General features: G+C 49.1%; 1 protein-coding gene across 4 annotated transcripts; it reads left to right on the top strand.

Annotated features, from left to right (window-relative positions):
- The first annotated feature begins 365 nt into the window (after positions 1-365).
- Positions 366-27,521, top strand: Lbp (lipopolysaccharide binding protein). 4 transcript variants are annotated; one of them, NM_017208.2, is made up of 15 exons: positions 521-665; positions 2,998-3,112; positions 3,902-4,030; positions 7,334-7,489; positions 8,034-8,097; positions 12,059-12,122; positions 15,075-15,166; positions 15,657-15,833; positions 17,457-17,516; positions 19,964-20,131; positions 21,363-21,430; positions 21,841-21,883; positions 23,044-23,107; positions 23,823-23,899; positions 27,087-27,521. In NM_017208.2, the coding sequence occupies exons 1-15, from the start codon at positions 542-544 to the stop codon at positions 27,129-27,131; spliced, it is 1,446 nt and encodes a 481-aa protein (NP_058904.2). In that variant the 5' UTR covers positions 521-541; the 3' UTR covers positions 27,132-27,521. The 4 variants fall into 4 exon arrangements, with proteins under 4 accessions (XP_038960375.1, NP_058904.2, XP_038960374.1 ...); XM_039104446.2 differs by lacking the exons at positions 521-665; positions 2,998-3,112; positions 3,902-4,030 and adding an exon at positions 7,066-7,183 and having other exon boundaries at positions 27,087-27,516; XM_039104448.2 differs by lacking the exons at positions 521-665; positions 2,998-3,112; positions 3,902-4,030; positions 7,334-7,489; positions 8,034-8,097 and adding an exon at positions 9,410-10,445 and having other exon boundaries at positions 27,087-27,516.
- Positions 27,522-27,729: the final 208 nt, after the last annotated feature.

Consider the following 27,729-nt stretch of genomic DNA (forward strand, 5'->3'; position numbering starts at 1 on the left):
TGTTTTGAGAGCTTTGTGGGAGGTGTTTGGTTTGGCGTGGTGCTGGAAAGATTTGCCAAGCTGCTGTCCAGACAGTTATCCCATAACAAGATTGGGAGAAGTGCCTATTTAAATAAACAGCTAAAAGAACGGAGAGCAGGAGAAGCCAAACCTACTTTTCCTTCCTGCTTTCATGGGCTGGGCTGTGACCCTGAGTGCACCTCAGTTTCCTGTCTTCCTTCCTAGCCCAGAGTCAAGAGATTGGCTGAGGCAAGGCAGAACCTCCAAGGAGTGTGGGGTTCCCCCCACCTCCATGCAGGGGAAAATGGGCGTGGCTTATCCCCTTGGAACCAGGCCTACCCTCCTAACCTGAGCAGCGGTAACAACAATGACCCCAGTGGTGTCGCAAGCAAACAGGTTCCAGTCTGTGGGCCTCTCTTTCCCGCTTCCAGGAGACCGCCCTCCCTCAAGAACCGCCCCCTGGCCCTAGGCTTTGGCTAGTTAAGGGCACCAGAGCCAGCCCACATTGTCACAGTCCTCACTCACTCACGGAGCATCCAGGATGAAGTCTGCGACTGGGCCTCTGCTTCCTACATTGCTGGGGCTACTGCTCCTGTCTATACCAAGGACTCAGGGTGTCAATCCCGCCATGGTGGTCAGGATCACCGACAAGGGCCTGGAGTACGGTAAGCAGCCGTACTGTAGGCTGGCCTAGGAGGTGCAACACCAGGCACAGCCTGGATGTGGAGGGCATTGTCCCTCCTCTGATAGGGAGCCTGCTATATGGATATGTGGCATCAGCTGCGATTCTGACTGGTCACTCAACACATGTGTGACCTCAGCTCATAGCTTGTCTTTTTGGGACCGGGAGGAAGGTTTTGGTTCCAACGCTGAAGCAGGAGGTAACAGAAAAAAGCAGTCAGCAGTGGGCAGATAGGCTGGGAAGAGAGGGCAGACAGCCCAGCCGAGAGAGCTTGATAAACCGCCTGGGACCGATCCTTTTTGGAAGAGTGGAATTTGAAAACGTGACCTAAAACCACAAATCATAAGTGGAGGCAATTAGAGACTGGGAGAGACCAAGCAAGGCTTGAGATGCGGCCTCGCGTCTGAATGGCAGTCATGTGACTCACGAAACATTAAAACTTATTGATCAGCACCTTCAAGCTGAGCGCTCCTAAGCGCTGCCTTTCTCTGCTACTCCCCGACTGCTTTTTTTTTTTTTTTTTTTTGCTTTCATTCTTTGTTTCTTCCTTTCTCCTTTAAATTCTCATGTCTTGCCGTACCAGGAATTGAACCCAGGGCCTCGCACATGCTAAGCAGCTACTCCACCACAGAGCTGTGGCCGCAGCTGCGCCTTCTCATTTTCGAACTTTGGACGGCAACTCACTGAGTTACCCAGGCTAGCTTTGAACTCACTCTATAGGTCGGGCAGGCCTTGAACTTAGGATTCTCCTGCCTCGGCCTCCTAAGTAGCCTCGGTTACATTTCTGCACCACCAGGCTTGATCCAACTTTACAGACTGAGGAAAGGTATTTGACAAGGTACTGAGAGTGACAGAATTGTTGTGGCCAAGGGATGAGGGAGCTGGGATGTTTGTACAGCCCACACCGATCACTTCAGTAGAGCCTCCATTGCCTTAACTAATGGAGGTCCTAATGCTCCTTCAGTTGAGTAAGGATGGTGGGATCTGAAACAGGCTATGAACAGAAGGGAAAATCAGGGATGGCTTCCAGGGGGAGGCCAAGTGGAACCAGTAAGAACGAGCCAGGGACAAAGGGTGGCGTTCCATCAGAGAGAACCTGCCAGAGACATCCTAAAGAAGAGGTCTCATTGAAAAGGGTGAAAACGAATGTCGATAGTGACCTGTGTGCACTGCCCGGCTGGGGGCAGACTCGTGGGCAGAGCCCTGTCAGAACACAGAGTGGGGCCACCAACTACATTTGTTTGGGAACCCCGAGTCAGGAGCATTTGTCTTCTGCCCCTAGGCACACATTCCAAGTGTGCACCCGACGCTCTGAAGTTGGGTGTTTGGTTCTTTCCACACTTTTAGTAACGTTAACCTCCTGTGTTATTCGGGGCATTTCCTGAACACCTGCTCCATGCCAGCCACGAGCCTCGAGTGACTGTGGCCGCTGGTTTGACGGGCCGGGCTCCAGGCTCCACTATGCCCATGAGGAAGGGGTTATTGTTTCTTGGTGGATAGAGAAAGTGATGCCTGGTGTCACAGTCAGGGTTTCAATTCCTGCACAAACATCGTGACCAAGAAGCAAGTTGGGGAGGAAAGGGTTTATTCAGCTTACACTTCTACATTGCTGTTCATCACCAAAGGAAGTCAGGACTGGAACTCAAGCAGGTCAGGAAGCAGGAGCTGATGCAGAGGCCATGGAGGGATGTTACTTACTGGCTTGCTTCCCCTGGCTTGCTCAGCTTGCTCTCTTATAGAACCCGGGACCACCAGCCCAGGGATGGCACCACCCACCATGGGCTGGGCCCTCTCCCTTGATCATTAATTGAGAAAATGCCTTACAGCTGGAGGCATTCGCTCAAGGGAGGTTCCGTTCTCTGTGCTAACTCCAGCTTGTGTCAAGTTGACACACAAAACCAGCCAGTATACCTGGGGACTTGTTCAAAGCCACTTGGTTAGGAAATTTTCACAGTCAGGATTCTAGCCCTGAAATCCTCCCAGTGTGTTTTCTACACAGATCTAGCTCTAGGGAGGACAAAAAAGAGGGCCACACCCCAGGCACTCAGCACAACTTTTCAGGTTGTGCTGTTGGTAAAGGCCTCTCTGGCCTTGTCTATAAGATGGGCCCACGCCCTGATAGCCTAGCACGACACATACCTGCTGACTTCTGTGCTGCCTGGCACAATCGATTTGGCTCGGCAGCCTGTGCTGTGACTACCGGCAGTGAGGAAGCTAGCTTCTGTAGCCAGGGACGGTGGGAGCAACTGAAGAATTTAGAGCACAGGGCAGGAAGCCTGGTGACCAGGCTGATCCCAACTTTTCCTTGTCTGCAGCGGCCAAGGAGGGGCTGTTGAGTCTGCAGAGAGAGCTGTACAAGATCACACTGCCTGACTTCAGCGGGGACTTCAAGATCAAGGCTGTGGGCCGTGGGCAGTACGAGTTTCATAGGTGATTGGAGAGGGGACAAAGCCCGGGAGTGTCCTGGAAACCTCTTGGGTCAGGCATTGGGTGGTTCAGAGGGGCTTTTTTGGAAGGAGTTGGGTCCCTGCGCTCAACACACGGCTGTGTTAATGCCTCCTGAGCCTGTGGCTGGAGTCCTTTTCTTTGTTTGTATGATGGTGCTGATGCTGCTCTCTCCCTTAGAGGGCTAATTCAGGATCTGGAAGCTTCGAGTGACCCAGAAGGGAAAGACAGGCTTAGAACTTAGAATGAAGTGTCCTGAACACTAATATTGCCTTTTGTGGAGCAGTCGGGGAGACTTCTCAGAGGAGGGGAGCCACCTAAGCTGAGTCTTCAAGGCTGGAACCTATGGTTTCCCATGGGCAGCCCTGGCCCCTCCTAATCTCCTCTGAGGGCTATCTCAGGTTATCTTAAATCTGGCCCCTTTCCTCGGCATGAAAAGCACAGGGCTGTAGGAAGGATTAGCCATCTGACACAGTGTATGTATGGGCCCCAGGATACTGTTACAGGCCACCGAGGATCACGGGGCCCAATTCTGTGATCCTGCAAGCCACCGAACCCATTTCTCAGAGTCTACTCCCCGTGTTGTGAAAATGGGGCAAGCCCAGCACCAGCCTGCTGCAGGGCCCCAGGGACGTAAGGAGGGTTGTCCAAGGCTTACGAAGAACTCTGAAAGTCAAGGAGCCGGGCGCTGTACCAGACAAGGCAGTGAAGGAGGAAGGGTGGTTCCTGGGGCAGCTACGCCGGGCCTGATGCCTCCCTCCTATCTCCCTGCAGCCTGGAGATCCAGAGCTGTCAGCTGCGTGGCTCGTCCCTGAAGCCGCTCCCAGGCCGAGGCCTGAGTCTCTCCATCTCTGACTCTTCGATCAGCGTCCGGGGCAAATGGAAAGTGCGCAGATCCTTCGTGTAAGTTAAGTTCCATCCACCCTTGGGCCCATGACTTTGACCTTTGTTCCTTCTTCCTGGGTCATCAGAAAGACCGCGTGATGGACAGACAGGGGTAACCCAGGCCACAGTGGAGACGCGAGTCCAAGTCCCAAGTCTCTTTTTCTTCTAGATTCCACATCTTTGAAGGGGACAGACCTGCTTCCCCAAGGGTTCTGAGTGAACTAACCGAGAACACATGGCCTGTTCCCGGTTTGTTTCCTACACACAGATCTAGATCCTAAGGCCAAGGCCTCCCATGATCTAGAGCTGCCCTTGGGAAGAGGCCTTCTGCGCTCTCCCTCAGAGAGAGGCCCTGAACAGGAGCTATAAGCTTAGGGACAGTTGGAGCTCACGGAGCAGGAATGCTGAACTGTGAGAGACATCATCAGCCACCCTAGCTCAGCCTGCTCACCCTCCTTCCTCTGCCCTGCATCAAGGGCTATTCAGGGGGTCTTCAACAGTCCAGTCCCTGGATGAGGTAGCCCCATGAAGAAACACACATGGGTGAGTCAAGGGCTGTAGAGGTCAGAAGGTGAAGGTCATGGAGGCAGGCCTCTCTCCTCAGCTTGCACATGGCTTGTACTTGCCAGGTTCCCATGAGGGCTCTGGACAGCTCTGGTCTCTCTTGATCTCTCATCTTGACCTCCTATGCCTGTGGTTCTCAACCTGTGGGTTGCGACCCCTTTGGGGGAGTAAATGGCGCTTTCATAAGGGTCACCTAAGACCATCGGGAAACACAGACTGTACATCATGATTCATAATAAAATAGCAAAATTACAATTAAGAAGTAGCAACAAAAATAATTTTATGGCTGAGGAACCTTATTAAAGGGTCACAGCATTAGGAAAGTTGAGAACCACCATCCTATGAGGACCTGCTCTCCTTGCCTCTGCTAATCTCTCCAAAGAGGCTGTCTCCAGGCGGAGTCACTACCAAGAGGTATAGGGGCGTGGCTTTAACATGTGAACTTGGGGACACAATCCAGTCCCGGGCGGAAGAGCTGGCCAGTCTCAGCCTGGTGATCTGGTCACGTCTACTCCTGAGACCTGCAGTGTACGTGGCAGTTTCCTGTGTGTCTTTGCAAAGTGCCTGGCATGAGCAGAGCCCCCACCAAAAGGCTGAAACGGCCAGGTTTACAGAGCTGGAGTAAAAATGGAGGAGGCACAAATCTTAATGATTCTTACACGGGCCGCTGAAGTTTACACACTGAAATGGCACATCCATTACTACACTTACATGGGTGGCTGGAGAGAGAGCTCAGCACTTAAGAGCACTGGCTGCTCTCGCAGAGGACCTGAGTTCTGCTCCTGGTTTCCTGTCAGGGAGCTCACAGCTCACTGCAACTCCAGCTCCAGGGGATCCGATGCCCTCTTCTGGCTTCCTCGAGCACCCAAACACACATGCACATAAGTAAATATTAATCTCCAAAAATTAGTTTTGCCTCTTTCCCCGTCGTTTCAGTGTGGTCAGGAAGCGTTTGTAAGTGGCCTGTGTAACCCACATCCTGTGTCTGTTGAAAGCACATGTGTGTGTGGCAACGGTATGCCCCCTCCATTTTCCCAGGGGCACTGGACCACACCTCTTCCCCCAGCCTTTGTCTCAATCTGCGGCTCACCATCTTTCGCCACGAGCATATGAAGTCCTGTTCTGTTATCCTTTAAAATTGCCTTTTTTAAAATTTATCGATTATTTATCTGGTTTTGTTTTTCTGAGGCGGGGTTTCTCTGTGTAGCCCTGGCTCTCCTGGAACTCACTTTGCAGACCAGACTGACCTCAAACTTGGAGATCCACCTGCCTCTGCCTCCCGAGTGCTGAGACTGAAGGCTTGTTCTACCACCAACCGGAGCCTTTTTATTTTTTTTCTTGAACCTCTCAGAGGAAAATACTGATCACTTGACACATGTACATTAGTGGCTTTCAAGCACAGACACAGGGTTGTGGAATTATGGCCTCTATGCAGTTCCCAATCATTCCTGCCACCCCAAAGAACAGTCATAACTACTCCCCACTTCCCCACTCTGTCCCCCAAACCCCACCCTGCACAGCTCCTCCTGCCTGGACCTCTGCTATGAACTTGATCCCACCACACCACATGCCTGTTCTGTCACCTAGGCTTTGAAGTTCATCCACATCACTCTGCAGGTTGGATTTTAGTCCTTGGATAGAGTCTGCCTCAAGTAAACCATATTTTGCCTTGTTACTTAAAAAAGCTGCCTGGGACATGAATGCCCAAAACATATTCAAGCTATCTATTTTTTTTTAGGTTGATTTTATCTTGAATGATGGGGAGGGGTAGTGAGCGTATAGTGAGTGGGTGGGAAGGTATTCATTACTGTGGTGGTCACAGGCAACTCGTCACCCTAGATCTGGACTTACAGACGCTTGGCAGTCCTCTGACGTGGCTGCTGGGACCTGGACTTGGGTCCTCTACAAGAGCAGTACACACGCTTAACCTCCGTAGTCTCTCCAGGCTGGCCCAGACTGCTCCTTGTCTTTCTTTGGGTTTTGGTTTGTTTTTTTTTGTTTTTTGTTTTTTGTTTTTTTTTTTTTTTTTGCTTTTCATTTTGTTTTGTTTTGCTGTTACCCATGATGCTTCAGTGGGCTACATCCCACAGACATCATCAGGGAGAAAGAGTTGGGAATCTGGTGTCTGGGCCTGATAGTGTGTTCTAGAACTTGGATAGCTGTGCTGAGTTGTTCCAGAAAGTTCTCCAGGGTCCTCTGGGGGCCACTGTGCCTACGGTGTCTATTTAGCTCCATCTTTAAAAGTCTTCTCAACCCCTGTGGGTGGAAATCGGCATTAAGTTCATTTCCCACAACGTTTCCTATTAGAAACGTTCCTATTAAGTTCGGGGCTTGGGTTCCTTCTTGTTTCTTTCTCCCTTATTAATTCATTCATTGTGCAGATTAAAGAATGAGCCCCTATATCTGCTCATATATTAAGAAGTTGCTTGCACTGTCTTGGGAAATGGTTCTTTTCACTGCGTATATTATGAAATTTTGTTCTCCAGTGTGCAGTGTTACCAGCCACTTCCTTCCTGACTTTGAAGAGTCCAGATCTTTCTAGAAGTGCCCCTGTCAATCCCCAAGGCGTTCTGCTTGCTCCTTTCTCTGTGATTACATCTGTTTTATGTACGATTCGATCTTTTTTTAAATTTGGGATTAATTTGTAAATCATTGCTTGCATCTACTTCTTCTGAGTAAGAATCTGGCTTCTTTTCTATGCCTCAGTGGTTTCAGATCCTAGCCGCTATGAATAACTGGGCCTCTGACCTCCTCCAGGAAACTTCACGGCTCCTTTGACCTGGATGTCAAAGGTGTCACTATTTCAGTGGACCTCCTCCTGGGCGTGGATCCCTCAGGACGGCCCACAGTCACCGCCTCTGGATGCAGCAACCGCATTCGTGATTTGGAATTGCACGTATCAGGAAATGTGGGGTGAGTCTCTCCCGGGACTCCCTGGGTATGGTTCTTGGTGGGCTCTGGTAAGTGTCCAGAACTAGGAAGCATGCTCCATGGACACAAGACCATCCTTTGAGGACCCTGCTGGGGCAGATGGGTGAAGACTCAAGGCAGGAGAGCAGAGGTGCCATTTTAACAAGTCAACAGACTTAGGGGTCCTTGTCAGGGGAGGAAGCTTTGGGTGCTGGAGGGACTTGTGGCTTAAGTTCAAGGCCCTGGTCAATTCACTCTGCCTCCCCGTCTCAGTTCCCTTGCTAGAAAACAGGCCTCTAGTTCCAACCCCCAAACCCTCATCTTAGCAGATCTGGCAGAAGACTGGAACTAGCCATACTGACTGTGGCAGGGTGCCAGGACACTGTTGAGCCACCTGATGTGGGTGCTGGGAACCAAACCTGGGTCCATCTGCAGGAGCAGTGTGTGCCGTTGCCCTGCTGAGCCTCACTCCATCTGGCTTTCTCCATCCCCACTGTCCCTGTACCCAGTGGCAGACAGCTGACTGTGTGCTGTGTCCCCTGCACAGGTGGCTGCTGAATCTTTTCCACAACCAGATCGAGTCCAAGCTCCAGAAAGTATTGGAGAGTAAGGTAAGAGAAGCCAGAGGGGGCCAGTGGATCTCCCCACAGGCCTCTGGACAGGCTGTCAGGGTCCATAGACACATATTCGATCACAGCTCAGAGAGGAAGAAACACTTGCTAGGCCATAGAGCCAGCATACGGTGGAGCTGGGCAGCATTCACGGCTCTAGATTCCATCCAGCTCCACCCGATAGGCAGAAAACAGCCAGGCGCCTGGCCAAGGTGAAACGGGGTGTAGAGGGGCAGAGACCCCATCCCTCCCCTTCTGGCCTTGCCTACCATGTCTGCACCATACTTCATCCTCAAGTCCAAAGAGGAGTCACTGCCCAGGTGCCTCCAAGGACCTGGCAGGAACCTGGCTGGTGGGAACTGGGCAAAATCACGAGCCTCTGTCCTGGCTGCAGAGGGCAGTGACATTGTGTCGCGTTTCCCTGTGTAAAAACTAATATATCTCCAGGTTCTGTATAGCATTTATTTGTTTTATGCATACAAGCGCTCTGTCTGAATGGATACCGCACGCAGAAGAGGGTGTCTGATCATGTTATAGCTGGTTGGGGGCCACCATGTGGTTGCAGAGAGTTGAACTCAGGACCCCTGGAAAGAGCAGCCATTCCTCTTAACCTCTGAGCCATCTCTCCAGCCCCTATCTCCACGTTTTGTAAGCTTCGACCAGAACAAAGACTTTTTATTCCATGTAAATGTTCAGTTTCTATAAACCTACCTTCACCCTTCAGTTGTGAAATGCTGAATGCTGGAGCTCTGTCTGCAAATCTGACTCTGTGGGAAAGCAGAAAACAAAGGAGGAGTGAGTCTGTACGTACACACACACACACACACACACACACACACACGGAGAGACATACAAACACACAGAGACACGCACGTCTGTCTTTGCCCGCCCTCTAGTGGTTGAAGCAGGAACATCAGAACTTACTTCCACACACGTGATCCTGGGGTCTAGGTGAACCTTACAGCCTCCCATGACATGTTGCCATGCTGCCGCTCCTAGTAATAATTAGTGATAATATAGTGATATGCATTGCAGTAATTATCACAAAATACAGTGGAATAATTATTGTTTTGCTGTGCTTTGGCCCAGAATAATGAGCTAAGTTTTTAATTTTTATTTTTGCATAATCTTGGTCTGTTGTTGTTGTCGTCATCATCATCATCATCATCATCATCATCGTTGTCATCATCATCATCATCATCATCATTTTGATGTTTTGAGACAGATTCCTACTATATAGACCAGGTTGGCCTCAAGCTTGAGATCTTCCTGGGTTTATAAACATCACCACCAAACTGGACTCGACCTCAAACTTTGAAAGGGAGACTGGAGAGACTCAGAGAAGTGTTACAAGTTAGCCGGTGTGCTGTCTGGTTAGAGCAGGGTGGGAACCTTCCTAGCAGTGGGGCCCCTTGGGTCAAAAGCCTTTGAAGAGCTGAGTGCCTTGGAATCGTTGAAGATCTAGCTTGGCCCCTGCGCTCTCTCTCTCTCTCTCTCTCTCTCTCTCTCTCTCTCTCTCTCTCTCTCTGAGTTTTCAGACATCTCCTTCCTGTAAGCTCTCATCTGTGGCTGCTGCAGGACTTGCTCTTCTTCCCTGCTTAGGGTAGAATTGCACTTTCCAAACCTTCGGGGATAGGAAGGCATACTCTGGAAGACATGTTAACATGTAAGAAGCGCTTGGCGGGGGTTGGGGATTTAGCTCAGCGGTAAAGGCCCTGGGTTCAGTCCCCAGCTCCGAAGGAAAAAAAAAAAAGAAGCGCTTGACCTCTGGTCTTTCGAACAAGCAGAACACAGAGACGCGGAGGTCGCAGAGCGGTGGGTACTGGTGAGGATTTAAATGCAGAGGACTTTCTCCTCCTTGCAGCCCCCTTAGACATCATGCTTCCATGCCTCCAGAAGGCGCTGTTAAGCATCTGGGACCAAGGATGCTATGTTTCCCCTCCATAACTATTTAGGTCTCTGAAAGAATAGAGCACTCAGTCTCAGGATTTTGGGGGTTTGATGGGATGTTTATTGTCTTTCCAACGAAGGAACAACCCTAGGTGGGGCTGAGAGCCTCTCTGAGCGTCCCAGCTGTATTCCCCCATCTCCCAGACTATCACCCCTTCCTTTTGCTCTGTGGCACCTCACAGATGACTTCACTCCCAGCTGCAAAGAGAATCTCAGCTATTACCCTTGACTGCCCCGCCCTCATGGCCTTCCCCACTGCCTACCCCCTGACTGACAGCATTTTAGAACCGCTTGGCCTGAAGCCTGCGTTAGATGTGTCTATCCTCTTCTGAGAAGCCACCTCCGACCGACCATAGCTCCAGGGCAAAGCTTCTGTGTCACGCTCTTTCACTGCACAGGTGGGTACGCTGCAGTCGGTGGTGACCCACACATCAGAAAGAGCTTTAGGGCTGAGCATGGTGGCACACACCTACAATCCCAGCACCCGAATATTGAGGCAGGGAGATTTCAAGTTTGAGGCCAGCCTGAGGTACGCATAGCAAGAATCGGTCAAAATGGAGGAGAGCAGTGCAAAGATAGCTCAGCGGAGAAAGAACTTACTGTACACACCTGAGGGCTTGAGCTTGGATGTCCAGCCTCATGAAAGCCAGTGGCATGGTGATCGGTAGCCAAATGCTATGGGGTTACAGACAGGCAGGTCTTGGGGGGCTTGCTGGCCATCCAGTCTAGCTGAAGTGTGAGCTCCAGGTTCAGAGAGAGACTGTGGCTCAAAAAACAAACAAACAAAGGTGGAGCGAGATAGAAGAAGATCCTTAAAGTAGACCTCTGGCTTCTGCATGCACGGGGATGTGTACCTGCAGGCATGTGCACACATACATACAACATACAATACCCACAATAGAAAGCAGAGAAATGCTGTTTGGAAGAAAACTCCTGCGCACACATAAACAAAGAGATTTTATGTATGACTGAGATGTCAGCAAATGTAAGTCGGCACAGATGTGGCGCTTTACGGAGATGGGCTCCTGGTGGACACAGGACTTGCCCTTTTCACCTGTGAAATCGTCTTGCTGCAAACCCCACTTCTTCAACTGGCTGAGGTTGAAGAAGTCACTTGCAGTCTGTTCCATGCTGATGACCAGTGTTCACATTGATTGATTGATTGATTGATTGATTGATTGATTGATTGTGGGAGGGAGACACGTATGCCATGGTGTCCTATAAAGGCCAGAGGCTCATTTGCAGGGGTCATTCTGTCCTTCCACTCTGTGGGTCCTAGGTATCAAACTTGGGGTGTCAGGATTGGTCCCAAGTTTCTTTACCCCCTTGAGCCACCCACTGACCCCTACCTCTATATTTAGGACCCTTTTCCTCCTCCTGGCTTCTCTGTAGTCCGGAGGGAGCCACATAGTTAGCATGTTGCCTTTCAGAGTATTTACTTTTGGTTGTTCTCTCAGTCATATTTCATTGGCTTATATAATAAATAACTCAAGTTATTACAGCAGCCAGGACATCAAACAAGCTTGGAAACATATATTTCCCGCTCTTAAGAAGCTCACGGCTCCACTGGTGGCTATAAATTGTCTGTAAGTGGTTCAAAGACGTGACTACTGAGTATTTCCTAGGAGTACTCAGTTCGCAGGAGCTGCAGCAGCTGTCATGACCGAGCGACAGCCAGCAGGGGACGACTGCAGGCCCCCTCTGCCTACTTAGAACAGGTCAGCTGTTCAGCTCAGAGCTCCTGCCACTTCCTCCCCTAAGAAGCCTGTGGTGGTGGCCGTTCACAAACCAGCTCCCACCAGTGCTTTTCTTTTCTTAGACTGCCAGCCTTGGACTCGCTCTGAACAGTCTCCTCGGACCATGTCGGGGTTGATACGATTTTTGTGCTTTGTCTGTGCCTGGCGTATGCTAAGCACTTAAGGATACTTGCAGGTAGTTGAACACAGAGCCAATGTCACCATGAGCTTCCAAAGGTGCGGACTCACAGCCCTTCCCTTCTTTTTCCTCTCAGATTTGTGAGATGATCCAGAAGTCTGTGACCTCTGATCTGCAGCCTTATCTCCAAACTCTGCCAGGTAGGGCACCCATGCGCCCCCGGGGGGAGGTAGGGCATCACACACCCCTGGGGGGGGTGAGTCTCTATTTCTCTTCATTTTTCGTAAGCCGATATTTGAACCCTGTCAAATATTCAGAGACAAAAGAGTAAGAAGCAGCAATTTAAATCCCTTTTTCTCCCCAGCTTTTCTACCGTGAGGTACCCTTGACCTTGGGCGGGTGGTTCCAGATCATTTCTTTGCACGTCAAAGCATAACAACATATAAGCTCATGGCTGTGTGTTGTCTTGCACCCAAGTATGTGTGCGCATGCCTAATTGTGAAGACTTACTTCTCCATAGATGCAGTGCAGGCATTATTTGGATCTCTGAATCTGAATGACTGGGTGAGACTTCTGTGTCAGTATATGGAGAGAGAGGGAGGGAGAGGAAGGGAGGGGGAGAAGGGGAGGGGGAAAGAGAGACAGAGAGAGAGGGAGAGAGAGAGGGAGAGGGAGAAGGAGAGAGAGACAGAGAGAGAGAGAAAGGGAGGGAGGGGGAGAAGGGGTGGGGGAAAAGGGGAGGGGGAGAAAGAGAGGGAGAGAGAAGGAGAGGGAAAAGGAGAGAGAGACAGACACAGAGAGAGAGACAGAGACAGAGAGACAGAGAGAGACAGAGACAGAGAGAGACAGAGAGGAGAGAGACAGAGAGGGAAAGAGAGAGGGGGAGGAGGAGAGAGAGACAGAGACAGAGAGAGATAAGGAGAGGGAGTAAGAGAGAGAGGGAGAGAGAAGGAGAGGGAAAGAGAGACAGAGAGACAGAGACAGACAGAGACAGAAAGAGACAGAGAGACACACACAGAGAGAGACAGACAGAGAGACAGAGAGAGACACCAAGCATGCCCTGGACTGGGCTGTATGTACTCTCCTCCACAACCCTGGTTGAATGAATGTTCCAGGTCCCACACACAGTCACCTGAGCCAGCCTGGGCCTCGGGTTAAGGAGTGTCAGCAAGTGACTTTTTATTGCTATGCATGGTGTCTCACTCCTATAATCCCAGCACTAGGGAGGTAGAATCAGGAGGACCAGGAATTCTCAAGGTTAGCCTTCAGTACATAGTGAACTATAGGCCAGCCTGGGCTACATGAGATTGTCCCGAAAACAAATCCCACTATTACTACTGATGGAGAGAAATACTGAAGCTATAAACAAAGCCAGCCTCCAGATCAAAAAGGTCCCCTTCAGTCACAGTCCTCAGCAGGTGTCAGCTCTGCCCTGTTATACATCAGTGGAATCTCGCTGTCTTCTGAGACTCTCCCAGATGCCAGAGACCTTCCAAGTCTACCTTTAAAGCAGGAGGCTGGTCCACACTGCTGCCCCAGGGTGTTCATGCACTCTCCTTACTGATGATGTAAGCTGTCAGCACACACTCTTCCTTCCATCCACCTCCATGGTGCTGTTGAAGGCCCATTGGGTAGTTATTGTTACAGAGTGTCCTGGGCTGGACTGCAGTGAATATCCTGGGATCTGTGGCTGCAAGCCTTAGGGCGTAGATCTATGAATGATGTCACAAGCTTGGCTGTTCACGATTGTGTCCTGTCAAAAGGTTTCCAGAACACCTGAGGCAGCTGCATGATTTTAACAGTTGTGTAGTGTTCCACTGAGGGCGTCCTCGGGTATTTATTAGCCCCAGTTGATGAACATCGTGCCAGTCACTGTTCCACTGCCACAAAGAGACACCAAGATCAAGGCAACTCTGCAGAAAGAAAGCATTTAATTGGGGGCCTGCTTACAGTTTTGGAGGGTCAGGGAGTATGGTGGTTCACAGGCAGGTCCTGGAGCATCTGAGAGCTACATCCTGATCAGTAAACAGAGAGAGAGAGAGAGAGCCTGGGAGTGACATGGGTTTTTTAAACCTCAAATTCCACTCACCCCACCCCCAGTGACACACCTCCTCCAACCAGGCCACACATCCTCCAACAAGGCCACACCTCTTCCAACAAGGCCACACCCCCTCCAACCAGGCCACACCTCCTCCAACAAGGTTACACCCCCTCCAACAGGGCCGCACCTCCTAATCCTTCTAATCCTTTCAAATAGTGCCACTCCCCTATGACTAAACATTCAAATACATGATCCTATGGCGGCCCTTCCTACTCAAACTACCATAGACAAAAATTTACTAATTTTTTTCTTTTTGCAATGACCACAAGGCAGCTGGGAGTGTCCTGCATTTGCTCCTTGCCTACACCCAAGAGTACATCAGAGGAGCAATGTTTCCAGTCCAAGTTCCCGGTGCACATAGGAAGTTTGCACTTGACAAAGAGTCTGAGTAGTCTATAGTGAGGATCCTGGGCCCCTGGGTGGCACTTGTTAACACACCTTCAACTGAGGCTGAGGCTGGCACATCTGACTGTACATGGAACATTCACTCGACCAGGACTGTAGAAGGGATCTTCCCACTAGGCCCGTGGGGGACTATCTGGACTTCCTGGTCTTTTTGCTTAGCCTGAAGGTCTTTTGTGTGTGTCCCTCTGGCTGGCTGTGACTGCCCAACTCTAGAAACTGCTTATGCATGAGGCTGAGCCTCACACCCCACCAGTGCTTATCCACCGTGGGAGTGGAGAATTCTACCTTGTCCCGTTGTTGGAGAGCTGGGATGTGTGGGCAGAGGGTCTTTTATAAGATTTATTTTTATTATTTTAAATTGTGTATATTTGTGTGAGTGTGTGTGTGTGTGTGTGTGTGTGTGTGTGTGTGCCTGTGTACACGAATTCAGATGCTCTGAAAGGCTAGAGGTGTCAGATCCCCTGGAACTGGTTACAGGTGGTTATGAGCAACCTGACCTGGGTGCTGGGAATTGAACTCTGGTCCTCTGACCATCTCTCCAGCCCCCAAGTGGAGGCTCTTTAGAGAAGCACCATAGACATACCCTTCTTTACATGGGCCACACCTGGCCCCACTTCTGCCCCTCACTCTGTTCCTGCTCTCACAGTCACAGCGGATATCGACACTATCCTGGGCATTGACTACAGTTTGGTGGCGGCTCCCCAAGCAAAGGCCCAGACGCTGGATGTGATGTTTAAGGTGAGTATGCAGGGGTGGGAGTTAGCCACAGGACACAGGCCGGTATCCATTGGGTCACCTGCTCCCTAACTTCAGGTCTATCCTCATTTTGGTGGCTCTTGTTCACCAGGCCCAGAGTTATGGAGTGGCAGGTAGTGTTCCCTGCAGTAGGGGTCACACAGAGGGTCTCTATATCACCGTCGGCCTTAAAACTCCCACTTGCCCTCCCCCACACTGCCTCCAGCACCCTGCCCCCCCTGATGGGGGAGGGTATCGGAACTGAGTGGGGCAGACAGGCTGGCCAACGCACACCCTGTTGTTTCCACAAAGCAAGTGCTTCCTTACACAGAAAGAGACACAAAGTTTCCCAAAAGAGTTCATCATTAGAGGGGCAGTTAAGGATAGTGTTTCCAAGTCCGTGCCCCTCATCAACCAGGTAGGAAACCCCTGAGCTGAATGGCTAGCCATGGGATAGACTAAACAGTTCAACTCTCCCCATTTCTCTCTCCAGGGTGAAATTTTTAATCGGAATCACCGCTCCCCAGTCACTACCCCCACCCCGACCATGAGCCTACCTGAGGACAGTAAACAAATGGTCTACTTTGCCATCTCAGATCAGGCCTTCAACATAGCCACCCGGGTTTACCACCAGGCCGGGTACCTGAACTTTACCATCACAGATGACATGGTGAGAATGTGGGCTTCGCCGTGCTCCCCAGGGCAGCATGGCTCATCCTCCCATCCACTCTGTTTTGCTTCCACTAGGAGAAGAGTGAGTTATAGCTCAGCAAATATCAAGATCAGAAAAAATATATTAGTATAATTTCTACTTGTTTCTTGGGTCACCAGAAAACCCAAGGCTTTTCAAAGTTCTTTCTCCCAAATAACCATCTAAGGTTTTGTCTGTGCATCTCTGACCTTTCAGTCTAGGCCTGGTCTGGCTTGTATTTTTCTCTTGTTCTGAACTCCTGTGTGTCTATTAAAAAATAATTTAATGGGGGCTGGAAAGATGGCTCAGTGGTTAAGAACACTGGCTGCTCTTCCAGAGGTCCTGAGTTCAATTCCCAGCAACCACCTGGTGGCTCACAACCATCTATAACCATAGTCTCGTGGACCCAAATGCATTCCTCTGGTATCCAAATGGACACACAGACAAAACACCCGTGTGTGTGTGTGTGTGTGTGTGTGTGTAATAAATATTCACTAAAAATGAATGGATGAGACAAAGTCACATGACGGAGAAAGGAAATACAGAAAAAGTAAAGACAATTATGAAGACACTAGATTTGTAACTTTTTTTTAAAATCACAGATCTGTCTGGGAGCTTCCCTGAAGCCAAAGTGAAAAGGGTACCTAATTTAGTGATTTAGAATGAAAGAAAGAAACATGTCTTCTTCACGCATACCTTGAGGTACCTGTTGCCAGTGGAATTTGCAGACAGGAGAGTGCCTTTCACAGTAAACCACACCTGATGATGCCCTCGGTTCTTTTAGGTTTTCTAGGGTTCAAAAAGTTATTTTTTTAATAGCTCCTCTTAAGAGTTGAGGTCTGTAAACAATGTCACGGTGGTGGGGACACAGAGTGATCCCCCTGGCACAGGTGGGCAACGTCGTCCTGGAGGTGGATTCACTCCATTCCACCACGGGCCTTTCGTGTCTCTCACCTGCTTCACATGGTGCTCCATGCGATGGGTCCCTGAAGGTAAGGACAAAAAGCCCAGCCCAAAGTCACATGGACAAGCTGGAAGCCTGTCTCAAATGGGAGAACTCTGAAAGATGCCCATAGGTTCACAGCTACACCCCCATCCCCAGGAGATTCACTCGCTTTATAAGACAGAGGCCTCATGGTAGCCAAGGCAACTAGACCCATAGGAAGAAGCTTGACCTTCTTCCTTCTTGACCTTCCCCAACTGTTATGGTTCATACAGCTTGTCAACCTGACAGGATCTAGAATCACGAAGGAGACAAAGCTCTGTGTGGGATTTCCCAGATTAGGTTAACTGCGGTGGAAGTCCGGCCACCTGTGGGGGACACCATTCTCTAGACTGAGGTCCTGGCTGAATGGAGAGAGTGGGCTGACCACCAGCGCCACTCTCTGCTTCCTGACTGTTGATGCAGGATGAGCAGCTGCCTCAAACCCCCACCATGATGGACTGTGCTTTTGAACTGAGAGCTAAAATAACCTTTCTTCAAGTTGCTTTTGTTGGGTGTTTTCTTACAGCAATGAGAAGTGACTAACTCGTCCATCTCCACAGTTCTCCTCAGAGCTCTAATGAAAACCTCCCTAAATGCCCCGTGTCTTCTTGCTGCAGTTACCGCCTGACTCCAACATCCGGCTGAACACCAAGGCCTTCCGCCCCTTCACTCCTCTGGTAAAGCCCCTTCTGCCCTCCATGGATACAACTTGAGTCCACCAGTTTCCTAAAGTTTCTCTCTAGAACCTGTGGGACCCTCTCTGCTTGACCCAGAGTCAGAGGCTGGTGAGGAGGCTCCAGGGAAGTCCTGGAAACTGCAGACTTGGGGGCTCCTTCAAAGCTTGCAGCATGGGCCTGAGCTTCCCCGGTCAGTCTTCCTTGGGTTTCCCTAGTTTTGGTGTTAAGAAACCCAAGAAATGCTGGGAAGGTCACCCTAGTTAATATCACCTAACATCCAGAGAGGGTTTACCAGAAGCCAGGCATGCTTGGCTTGCTTTAAGGGGCTCTTACAGCATTTGAGGTGCAGGGGGTAGGACCCCAGGGTGCCCATATGCTCCAAAAGTTCTCTCCTCCTGAGTTACAGTTCAGCCCTCAGTTTCCTAATACAGGGTCTCCTATGTAAACCAGGCTGGTCTTGAACTTGCAATCTCTTGTCTCAGTGTCCCAGAAGCTTAGAACTACAGATATATACCAGTACAGCCAGTGCTGATGTTTTTTTCTGAACGGAAAAGGAATTCTCATATCTCACAATTCCTAAGATAGAAAAGGTGATGGAGGGAAAGTCTCCTGGCCCCCGCTTTCCCCTGACACCCACTTTGCATGGAAGGGCTCCCCGGTTTCCCAACAGTGTCAGATTCCAGAGATTGGGAGGCTCCACACACAAGTTAGGAATCGAACCCAGATCTTCTGTAGGAACCAAATAAGCTCTTAACCATGGAGCGGTCTCTCCAGTCCCCTCCCCCACACTCCACACCCTGCACCCTGCCTCCTCTTCTACAGTCTCTACACCAGGCTATGAGCATCCCTCCTCCTGGTTCCTTTGGGCAGGCATGCATACTCCGCACCCACCCTCCTTCCTGTCTGTGGAAAACTCTCCGTACTGTAAGATAGGTGAACTTCCTCACCCTTCGTGGTCACAATGAGGCAGTCTGCCCTTGTGCGGGTACAGTCCCGAGAGGATACGTGGGTTGTTTCCAGCCTGTGGTGACACCAGCGTTGGTTCTGCCACCACTAGACCCTGCGTATGTTACCTCAGTTGGGCCTCCAGATACCTTTCCTCCCTCAGCTCTTCTAACCGTGCCTTGTGGAAGGCTAGAGTGCTGTGCAGAGAGGAATTAAAATGATGAGAAAGAATGTAAAAGCTTGGGCTAGAGCGATAGCTCTGCGGAAAAGAGCACCTGTTGTTCTAAACAGGAGGCTGGGTCCAGTTCCCAGCACCCACTTGGTGGCTCACACATCTCCACTGCTCCATTCCAGGGGATCCCACGCCCTCTTCTGACCTCTGTGGGCCTCAGGCATGCATGTGGGGTGCATACTTACATGCAAGCAAAAAGACTCGTAGACACACAATAGAATAAATACATTTCAAAACAGATTAAATTTTCAAGAAGGACTTGAATGGTCGAGTCCTGTACTGCCAGGGCATGTGCCTCCTCAGAGTCACAGAGTTGTCCCAGCTAGTTCTGAGGCATCCTTGATCACATTCAGGCTTGTCACCCCCTGACTCCCAACTGCCCTACCTCCTTCTTGCCCTCACTCGGCAAAGGGACCACCTGCTGCTTTCTCACAGACATAGAGCCCACCTCCTCCAGCTCCCAAAGTCCCCTGACAGTAACAGATGGATCCCGTGGTTATAGAACCAAAGGCTCATGGGAGTATAGTCTTCCACCAACTGCACCCTCCCCAGTCTTGTCCCAAGCTGAATTCTATAGTGACCATAATTAAATAAAATACTGAGCCCCCTTGCAGTGTTGAGATCTGGTTAGGTCCGGTTTCTGAGAACTAGCACAGATGCTATGGGTCCCCCTCCCTACTGGCTGGGGAAGGTGGGCGTGGGGTATCTGCACGGGAGCTATTCCTCTGCTGTTAGCAAAGCATGGGTGCAACATTGCTTTGTGGGAAATGCAACCAGCCCCAAAAAGTGTCCCCTTTATGTTTTCCCTCTAGAGCAGCAGATCTCCTTTTTGTTGTTCTTATTCGAATATTTATTTATTTATTTAATGTATATGAATGCTAAACCTATATGCCAGAAAAAGGCACATTATAGATAGTTGTGAGCCACCATGTGGTTGTTGGGAATTGAACTCAGGATCTCTGGAAGAATAACCATTACCCTTAACTGCTGCGCTATCCTGCACCATCTCCCCAGCCTCTGGATCTCCTTAATGCTGCAACCCTGCAGTACAGTTCCTCATGCTATAGTGATGACCCCCAATCGTAAAATATTTTTGTCGCTATTTCATAACTGTAAGTTTGCTGCCGTTATGAATTGCAATGGAAACATTTTTGGAGATAGAGGGTTGGCGAGGGGGTCGCGACCCACAGGTTGAGAAGCACTGGTTAGGCTGTGTTACTAGCCCTATTTCCTTTTTCTAACATGATCGATCTTCATATTCTACCCCCAGATAACCAGAAAGTACCCCGACATGAACTTGGAGCTTCTTGGAACAGTGGTCTCTGCCCCACTTCTGAATGTCAGTCCTGGGAATCTGTCCTTGGCCCCACAGATGGAGATTGAAGGCTTTGTGATCCTGCCCAGCTCCGCCCGCGAATCTGTCTTCCGGCTTGGCGTGGTAAGACTCAGAGCCTTCGCAAAGGCTGTTCCTCTTCATGAAGGTTTTTCTTTTCACTCTCTACAAGCTCTTAATCAATACATTGAAACCCCAGAGAGGGCTTTCTGGACTCCTCTTACCACTGCCGCCGATCTGCCTTACCATTTGCACTTTTTAAAATATTCGTTTATTTTTATTTATACGAGTACACTGCAGGGTCCTCAGACATGCATAGAATCCTGTCACAGACGGTCGTGAGCCGTCGTGTGGTTGCTGGGAATTGAACGCAGGACCTCTGGAAGAGCGGTCAGTGCTCTTAACCGCTGAGCCACGTCTCCAGCCCCACCCTTTGCATGCATTTTTAAGTTTGTGGCACTCTATTAACTCTCTCCGGGATGTTTATTGCCCAGGTATTTGTGTAGCTATTTGAAGATTTTATTTAATGTGCCTGTCTTCCTCTAAGTCGGGGCTGTTGTGGGAGAGTTTATGTCCTGTTGCCGCAACAATGTAACTGATCTTGAAGACTACATCTCCCAAGCTCCCTTACATTCTGACCTCCAGCTTTATCAGCCAATGGCAACATTGTCAGGATACTAGCTGGACTCCTGCTTTTCGCTAAGTCCTGAGTAACCTCCTATGCTTTTTTTGGGGGGGGGTGTGCTAGGGAACTGAGGAAAAATGATTATCTGGCTTTTTAAGGTCCCTTCAACCACATAATCATTCCCCTGAACTAAATTCCTTCTAAATTAAATACTAAAAGTGTTTTTCTTTCTTAATGGCCCCGGCTAATGAACACAGATTTCAGAGGCTCTGTGCACTGGATGAAGAATTTTCTGTCTTGTTTTAGGCTTCAAACTCAACAAGGCCAAACTTCTGAAGGACAGTTCCTCAAAGGGAGTGTATCAGTCTTTCAGAGTGTTACTGAGATATCAAATTGTTTTTAGATAAAAATAGGATTCATTATCATCATTACTAGAGTCGAGCTGGGTCCTGGGGTAGCCTGAGAGCTGAGTAAGGCTGCAAATATTAGGTCTTCTCATGGTACACGGTTCAAAGCTTATCTGCTGTGACCATCAGCGATTTCAAGTAACCCTGATCCTGTCCGAGTTCAGTCACTTACCGATCAAAGTGCTGAATGCCATGGGAAGCTGCAGTCCAGTGGGTGAATTTTCTAGGCTACAGTTCTGCACCCTCGTCCACAGCATCAGAACCACCATCATTAAAGCCTGTTTCTTTCCCCTACCTCTTCCAGGTCACGAATGTATTCGTCTCATTAACTTTTGACAACAGCAAGGTCACCGGGATGCTGCATCCAGAGAAGTAATGGACTTCAGGGATGGACTTCAAGCAGGAGGGAGGGCTTGTGCATGGGCTCCCAGCCACGCTGTATCTAGACTCTGTGACTGGTGTATGGGTGGGATATGACACACCTTTCCATGTTGAGGGCTTGCCACTTGGGAAGGAAATATAGTGTGTACTCTGGTTGTCTTAGTTCTTTTTGCTGTCCTGCCCCACAAGTTTCAAGTATCTGAATGGCTAACAGTGCCTTTTCTTAATCTATGAATCTCAGATCTCAATGTATTGGGTTACACTTCCTCAGTCCTCACTCATCTTCCCAACACTGCTGTATCTTTCTTCTCCTGCCCCTCTGATCCCCTCCTCCACTCTGGGGACCCCACTTAGCCTCTCTCTGCTGGGATGCTCACCCCTGGGATCCTGCTTTATTACAGGGCGCAAGTGAGACTGATCGAATCCAAAGTCGGCATGTTCAATGTGAGTTACCGTCCTTGGTTATGACATGATTAAGATGTCGGTTAATGAGGATGTTTCTGAAGCAGTTGCCATGGTGCCTAGAATAGGAATAGGAATAGAGATGAGCAGATCTCTGCTCAGAGCCCCTGTAGAACCTCTCAGGAATGCAAGACGGGGTGGAGGGGTAATTATGTCCCAATGTAAGGTGGGCTATTGGGCAGAATTACTTTAACTGCAATGAAAAGAAATCCCCCCTCAGACTGTCTTGAGCAAAGAGGTGAGGTTCACAGGGTCTCACACCTAAAAACAAAAGGTGAGGCTTAAGAGATAGCTCAGTGGGCAAAGTGTTTACCATGTATGAGGACCTGAGTTCAAATCCCCAACACACACGTAAAAAGCCAAGCTCGGTAATCCCAGTGGTAGGGAAGATCAGGTGGACCCCTGGAGCCCTCTAGTCGGCCAAGCCTAGCCTAGTCAGTCCCAGGTATCAATGAGAGGCCCTGCCTCAGAAAATAAGGTGGATGGCTCCTGAGACATGACATCTAAGGCTGACTTCTGTCCTTTATAATGCAAACACACACACACACACACACACACACACACACACACACGCATGCATGTAAGTACATACACAGGTGTACATATACCTACACACATGTATTTATCTATGCAAACATGCACACACACACAAGAAACCTAAGGGTGGGCATTTCAGGTAGAGCTGGATCCAGGTTCTCAGGTCTGTCCATCAACAGCCTCTCCCCATCTCCCAGGTCTAATTCAGTCCGTGATGGGTTTATTAATAGACAGGTGCTTTTCACTGGTAGAAAACCCCAGCATCTCCTCTAATTTAATTTTTCTGGGGAAAAAAATCTTTAAGTTACCTCTCATTAGATTAAGGTTAGTAGTTGGTTTTGTTTTGTTTGGTTTGGTTTGGTTTGGTTTGGTTTTGTTTTGTTTGGTGACCAGGTCTCACTGTGTAGCCTTGGCTGTCCTGGAACTCACTGTGTAGACCAGGCTGGGCTTGAACTCAGAGATCCACCTGCCTCTGCCTCCTGAGTGCTGGGATTAGAAGAGTAAAGACTTGTAGTCAACTCCGTTACCACCTGGGCTGATGTAAACTGCTTACTGGGGCACAAAATGGCTGCGTGGTCACCCGCCCCGCTTCTCTCCTCCCCCAGGTGAACCTGTTCCAGGCATTCCTCAACTACTACCTTCTCAACAGCCTCTACCCTGATGTCAACGGTAAGAATGGCTCTAGGCCTTTCCAGGTCTGGAGTTGATCCCACTTCTGGGGAGAGAGTGTTTGCACCAGAGTTGGAAACCAGGGTCTCCTGAGAGCTGAGTGAGCCTGGGCCATCACTCCTCAGGGCTCAATGGCCACTGCGGGATGGAATGTTGAAAGCAACCTCATGTTCTTCCAGGGATTTGGGATTGCGACGAGTCTTTGATGCACAGTAAACTCCTTATGGGGAAGGAGAGACTTTTGGAAATTCCCACCAGGATTAGGTCATAGTAAGACAAGGCAACCACCTTGAATATACATTTTCCCAAGCCCAGTTTTGTGACATGCGATCAGCAGGCTACAACAGGAAGAAGATGGTAGGGCCAGAGAGCCAGCCGCTGGTCCTCATCATGCTCTTAGGTTACTCCATACCTGCCTCTTCCTCCATCAGACCACGTGCAGTTAGTGCTTAGGCACCCTCTCGGCCATTTAGGGTTCAAATCTGCCGTTGTCTGGCTTTGGAAACTAGGACAAGTTACTTGGCCACTCTCTACCTCAGTTTCTATATCTGTAAAATGGGAACAGTGATAACATGTACCTCACAGTCTTAGGTAATCACTGAGTGGGAACACACTCACTCCATCAAGCACCTGTAGAGCGCTGAGTCTTTGGTAAAAATCTGTCTATTGTTATCAGTCATCAACACATCTCCTCAATGATGTTGTCAACCCACAGATGAGCTGGCCAAGGGCTTCCCCCTCCCTCTACCAAGGCGTATTAAGCTCCACGACCTCGACTTCCAGATCCACAAGGTCAGTGGGTCCGGTTGGGGCTCTGAAGGTGGGAGGGGTGGGAGCTGGGCAGTCTGTCAAGTCTGGAAGCTACTACTCAGAGGATGGTCCCAATTCAGTCCTGCAGCCGTGAGACTGCATGAGGACAGAGTGTACCTGGAATTGAAATATGCCAGGAGATGATTTTGTGGCTGAATGCAAGTGTTGCTCCTTTAGAGGACCTTAGACTGTTTCCGGGTCCCATAATGGGTGGTTCAGAGCTGCCTGTAATATACCTTCGGCTCGAGAGGATCTGACACCTCTCGGCTCCGTGGGTACCTCAACTCACACACGCCAACACCCATACCCCCACCTACACACACACACACACAGAGGCTGCAGCTCCCTCTCAGCCTCATAAATGTCCTTTGTACCATCTAAATTGTCTCCCCTTGACAAAGGACACAGAATCGTGAGCTCCTGGGCTTCGCTTTCTTGATGTTCTTGAGTCTCCACTAGCTCAAGGGGTGGGAACTGAGCCAGGTTCAATTCTTCCACAGGGACCCACCACAGACTTTAATGGCCAAATGCCCATACTTGATCTCAAAATTCTAATAAACATGATAATGTGTGATAAATCTTACAGCCACTTCCTGGGTGCCCGACATAATAAACATACCAATTACACACGCAGACACACAGATGTCGGCACTGTTGGGCAGGTGGTATTTGACACAGCCTGGGGCCTTAAAAGGCTCACTTTGAAAATCCCAGCCTTGCCAACAGGTCATGTCCCTGCTCTTACCAGGTCATGGTAAGTTCTAAAGATTCCCTGGTCTGGTTTGTTTGTTTAATTTTATGCTGTGCTAGGTTTCACACATGGTAGGAAACCCTTTAGCACTTCTTCAGTCTGCTTCTTGATTCTTAAGTGAAAGAGCTGTACCCCACATGCAGCTTGGAGTACCCCATTCTAAAGAAGTGCTATAACCTCATACACTCTTTTTTAACTGTCTGAAGGCTAGCCATTACTGCCTACAAGCACAGCTGGGCTTTGGACTCGCCTCCAGTACTCTGGAGTTAGGGTTGGTTTGTTTTTTCTTTCCCTGGGATATTCTTAATTTTTATTTCTATTTATTTATTTGCTGTTTCAGACAGTATTAGCTCTCAGACCATTGTATGGTCTCTCAGTTCTGATCCGTTTGAATTTATTCAAGAGACAGAGGCAGTTAAAAGAGAAGTTTATTTAGCAGGAGCGAGATGGGTCAGGGGTCTCGTGTGGGTGTGTATGTGTGTGTGTGTATGTGTGTATGTGTATGTGTGTGTATGTGTATGTGTGTATGTGTATGTGTGTGTGGTGTGTGTATGTGTGGTGTGTGTATGTGTGTGTGGTGTGTGTGTGGTGTATGTGTGTATGTGTGTGCATGTGTGTATGTGTATGTATATGCGTACGTATGTGTGTGTATATGTGTGTGTGGTGTGTGTATGTGTGGCGTATATGTATGTGTATGTGTGTATGTGTGTATGTGTGTGTATGTGTGTGTGTATATGTGTGTGTGTATGTGCATACATACACGATACATACATATGTGTGTATATTCTTACATACATACATGTAAATATAATTTAAACGGCTAGATAAACACTCCAAGGAGACTAGAACAGTCTTTCACAAGGTGTGCAGTTACTACTTTGTGGACTTGAATGTGTTCACGAATGTGAGACAGGGAGCATAATTCCCAGGATAACCTTTCTCCCTCCCAAATCATGGCAGACCAGATCTCCTTTTTAGGGCATTTCTTCCCAAGATCCTCACAAAGCAGGGAGGTAAAAACCACAGTGCAAAGGATAATAGAATCATTTTGGGGTCAGTATGTGATGTAGACCTTTTATTAGTGTGTCTGTCTGGGAGGAGGCCTTGAGGCCTCAGGTTCTGACTTAAAGAGAGCAACCTAACTGCAGAGGTTGACCCTCAGGAGACACAGCTACCAGGATGCGACTACAGTTTTCTTCAATGTCCTCATATCTGACAACTGTCCTTCTAGTATCAAGATTAATTTCTTTTTCTTATATAAATATTTTATATATACATATATGTATATGTGTGCATAATACAGTATATTGATATATTATATATGAACATTAAAGTGTTGATATATTGTTTTATATATACATATATTGTATGTTTTACATATATACATATATATGTATGTATATATACATATCATCATCATCATCATCATCATCATCATCATCATCATCATCACTCCTTGGACTTGTTCTTCTCATATCTAGCTTCTTCTGCCCAGGGACAGATAGTTGGGTCCAGTCCCATCTGACATGAGAGCAGTGTTTAATTCCATCAATACAGCTCTTTCACTCTTCCTGACTACTGTTGTGATGACCTGTTCGGGGGTCTGTCTGCACCCTGAGTCCTAGTTCCCTCTGTAAGCAGCATGTTCACGATGAGATAAAGGGCTGTCAGATGTATAGACCCCATTGGGGATGCTGTGGCCTGTGGCCCACATCCATCTGATCCAATAGACTGAGGCTATGTGACCATTCACAAAACTGGCCCAGGAGTGTTTCCTCTGTACCTAGGGTACAGCTCAAACATCCTAGAGATTTTATGAAAGTCAGGGGCCAAGTATAGAAGCTTTTAGTTCACCGTCTGCCACCTGGGAAGTGATTGTAGAGTTTATCATATATTATCATGTTCATTAGAATCTTGAGGTCAACAATGGCCTTTGGACTGCCAGAGAGAATGTTGGATCACCGAGAAAGGAGTCCCAAGCTGGCTTGGAGCTTCACCCTCTAGATAGTGGAAACTTAAGAACAGCAAGAAAGCGAAACCTAGGAGCTCATGAATTCATGTCCTCTGCCAAGGAGACGAAACTTAGGTGCTGCAAAGGACATTTATGAGGGCCTGCCAGGAAGCTTCAGCTTGGGAAATGACAGATAGGTTGGGAAATGAGCACTGACCCCACTCTTGCTTCTACTAGAACCTGTGTTCTTCACCGCTGGTATCTTTTTGGAGTAAAGGATTCATATTCTTTGTCCATCCGTCTGTCTTTCCTTCCCTCCTCCATCCTCCCCTTCTCTCTTCTCTCTCTCTCTTAATAAGGTCTTTCTTCAAATCCGTAGTCCTCCTGCCTCAGTCCCTGGGAGGCTGGACCTGTAGGTGTGCATCACAATGCCCAGCTTAGAGGACGCTATTTTTTTTCTTCCCTAGAACTTCCTATACTTGGGTGCCAATGTCCAGTACATGAGAGTCTGAGGACAAGAAGAAAGATGGGCCTCAGAGGCCACAGCGGGACCTGCCATTTGTAATTCCAGATGCGTAGCACATCTCCAGAGAGTCTCAAAATACAAAGAAGTTTCTGTTCCTGGCTCTGGTGGATCCTGTCCCCACAGTCCTCTTCACCAGGTGCACCCTCAGCCTGGACTTGACTCTGACCTCTCCAGGGAGAAGCCCTCCCCTCACCAACCTCTCCAGGGAGAGCCCCTCCCCCCACCAACCTCTCCAGGGAGACCCCTCTCCCACCACTGACCTGGAATCACTTAAAGAGCAGGCACTGTGGTTTTGAGTGCACCTTCTCACCTTCATGTCTGACGGAGTGCTGGCACTTAGTAGGTCCTCAATAAATATTTATAGAATGACATGACAGCCCAGCTGAACCTCTTTATTGCTAGACCATCTGGTCTGAGCCAGCCTTAGATGCTCTGTCAGAGCTGTTATCTCCAAGGCTAGACCACCTTTTCACTCTTGTTGGCCTCTGCTATGAGGGCCTCAACAAGGGAGTGAATGACTACACACACACACACACACACACACACACACACACACACACACGCACGCACGCACGCACACGCAT

Source organism: Rattus norvegicus, chromosome 3 (genome assembly GCF_036323735.1).
Source record: "Rattus norvegicus strain BN/NHsdMcwi chromosome 3, GRCr8, whole genome shotgun sequence".
Lineage (NCBI taxonomy): Eukaryota > Metazoa > Chordata > Mammalia > Rodentia > Muridae > Rattus > Rattus norvegicus.

Bases quoted from the DNA above. Each gene is read 5' to 3' on its own strand.
- Lbp (NM_017208.2), top strand. From the start codon at position 542: ATGAAGTCTGCGACTGGGCCTCTGCTTCCTACATTGCTGGGGCTACTG. The intron at 12,123-15,074 runs GTAGGGCACCCA...CTGCTCTCACAG, and splicing joins TTATCTCCAAACTCTGCCAG to TCACAGCGGATATCGACACT. The intron at 15,834-17,456 runs GTGAGAATGTGG...TTCTTGCTGCAG, and splicing joins TTACCATCACAGATGACATG to TTACCGCCTGACTCCAACAT.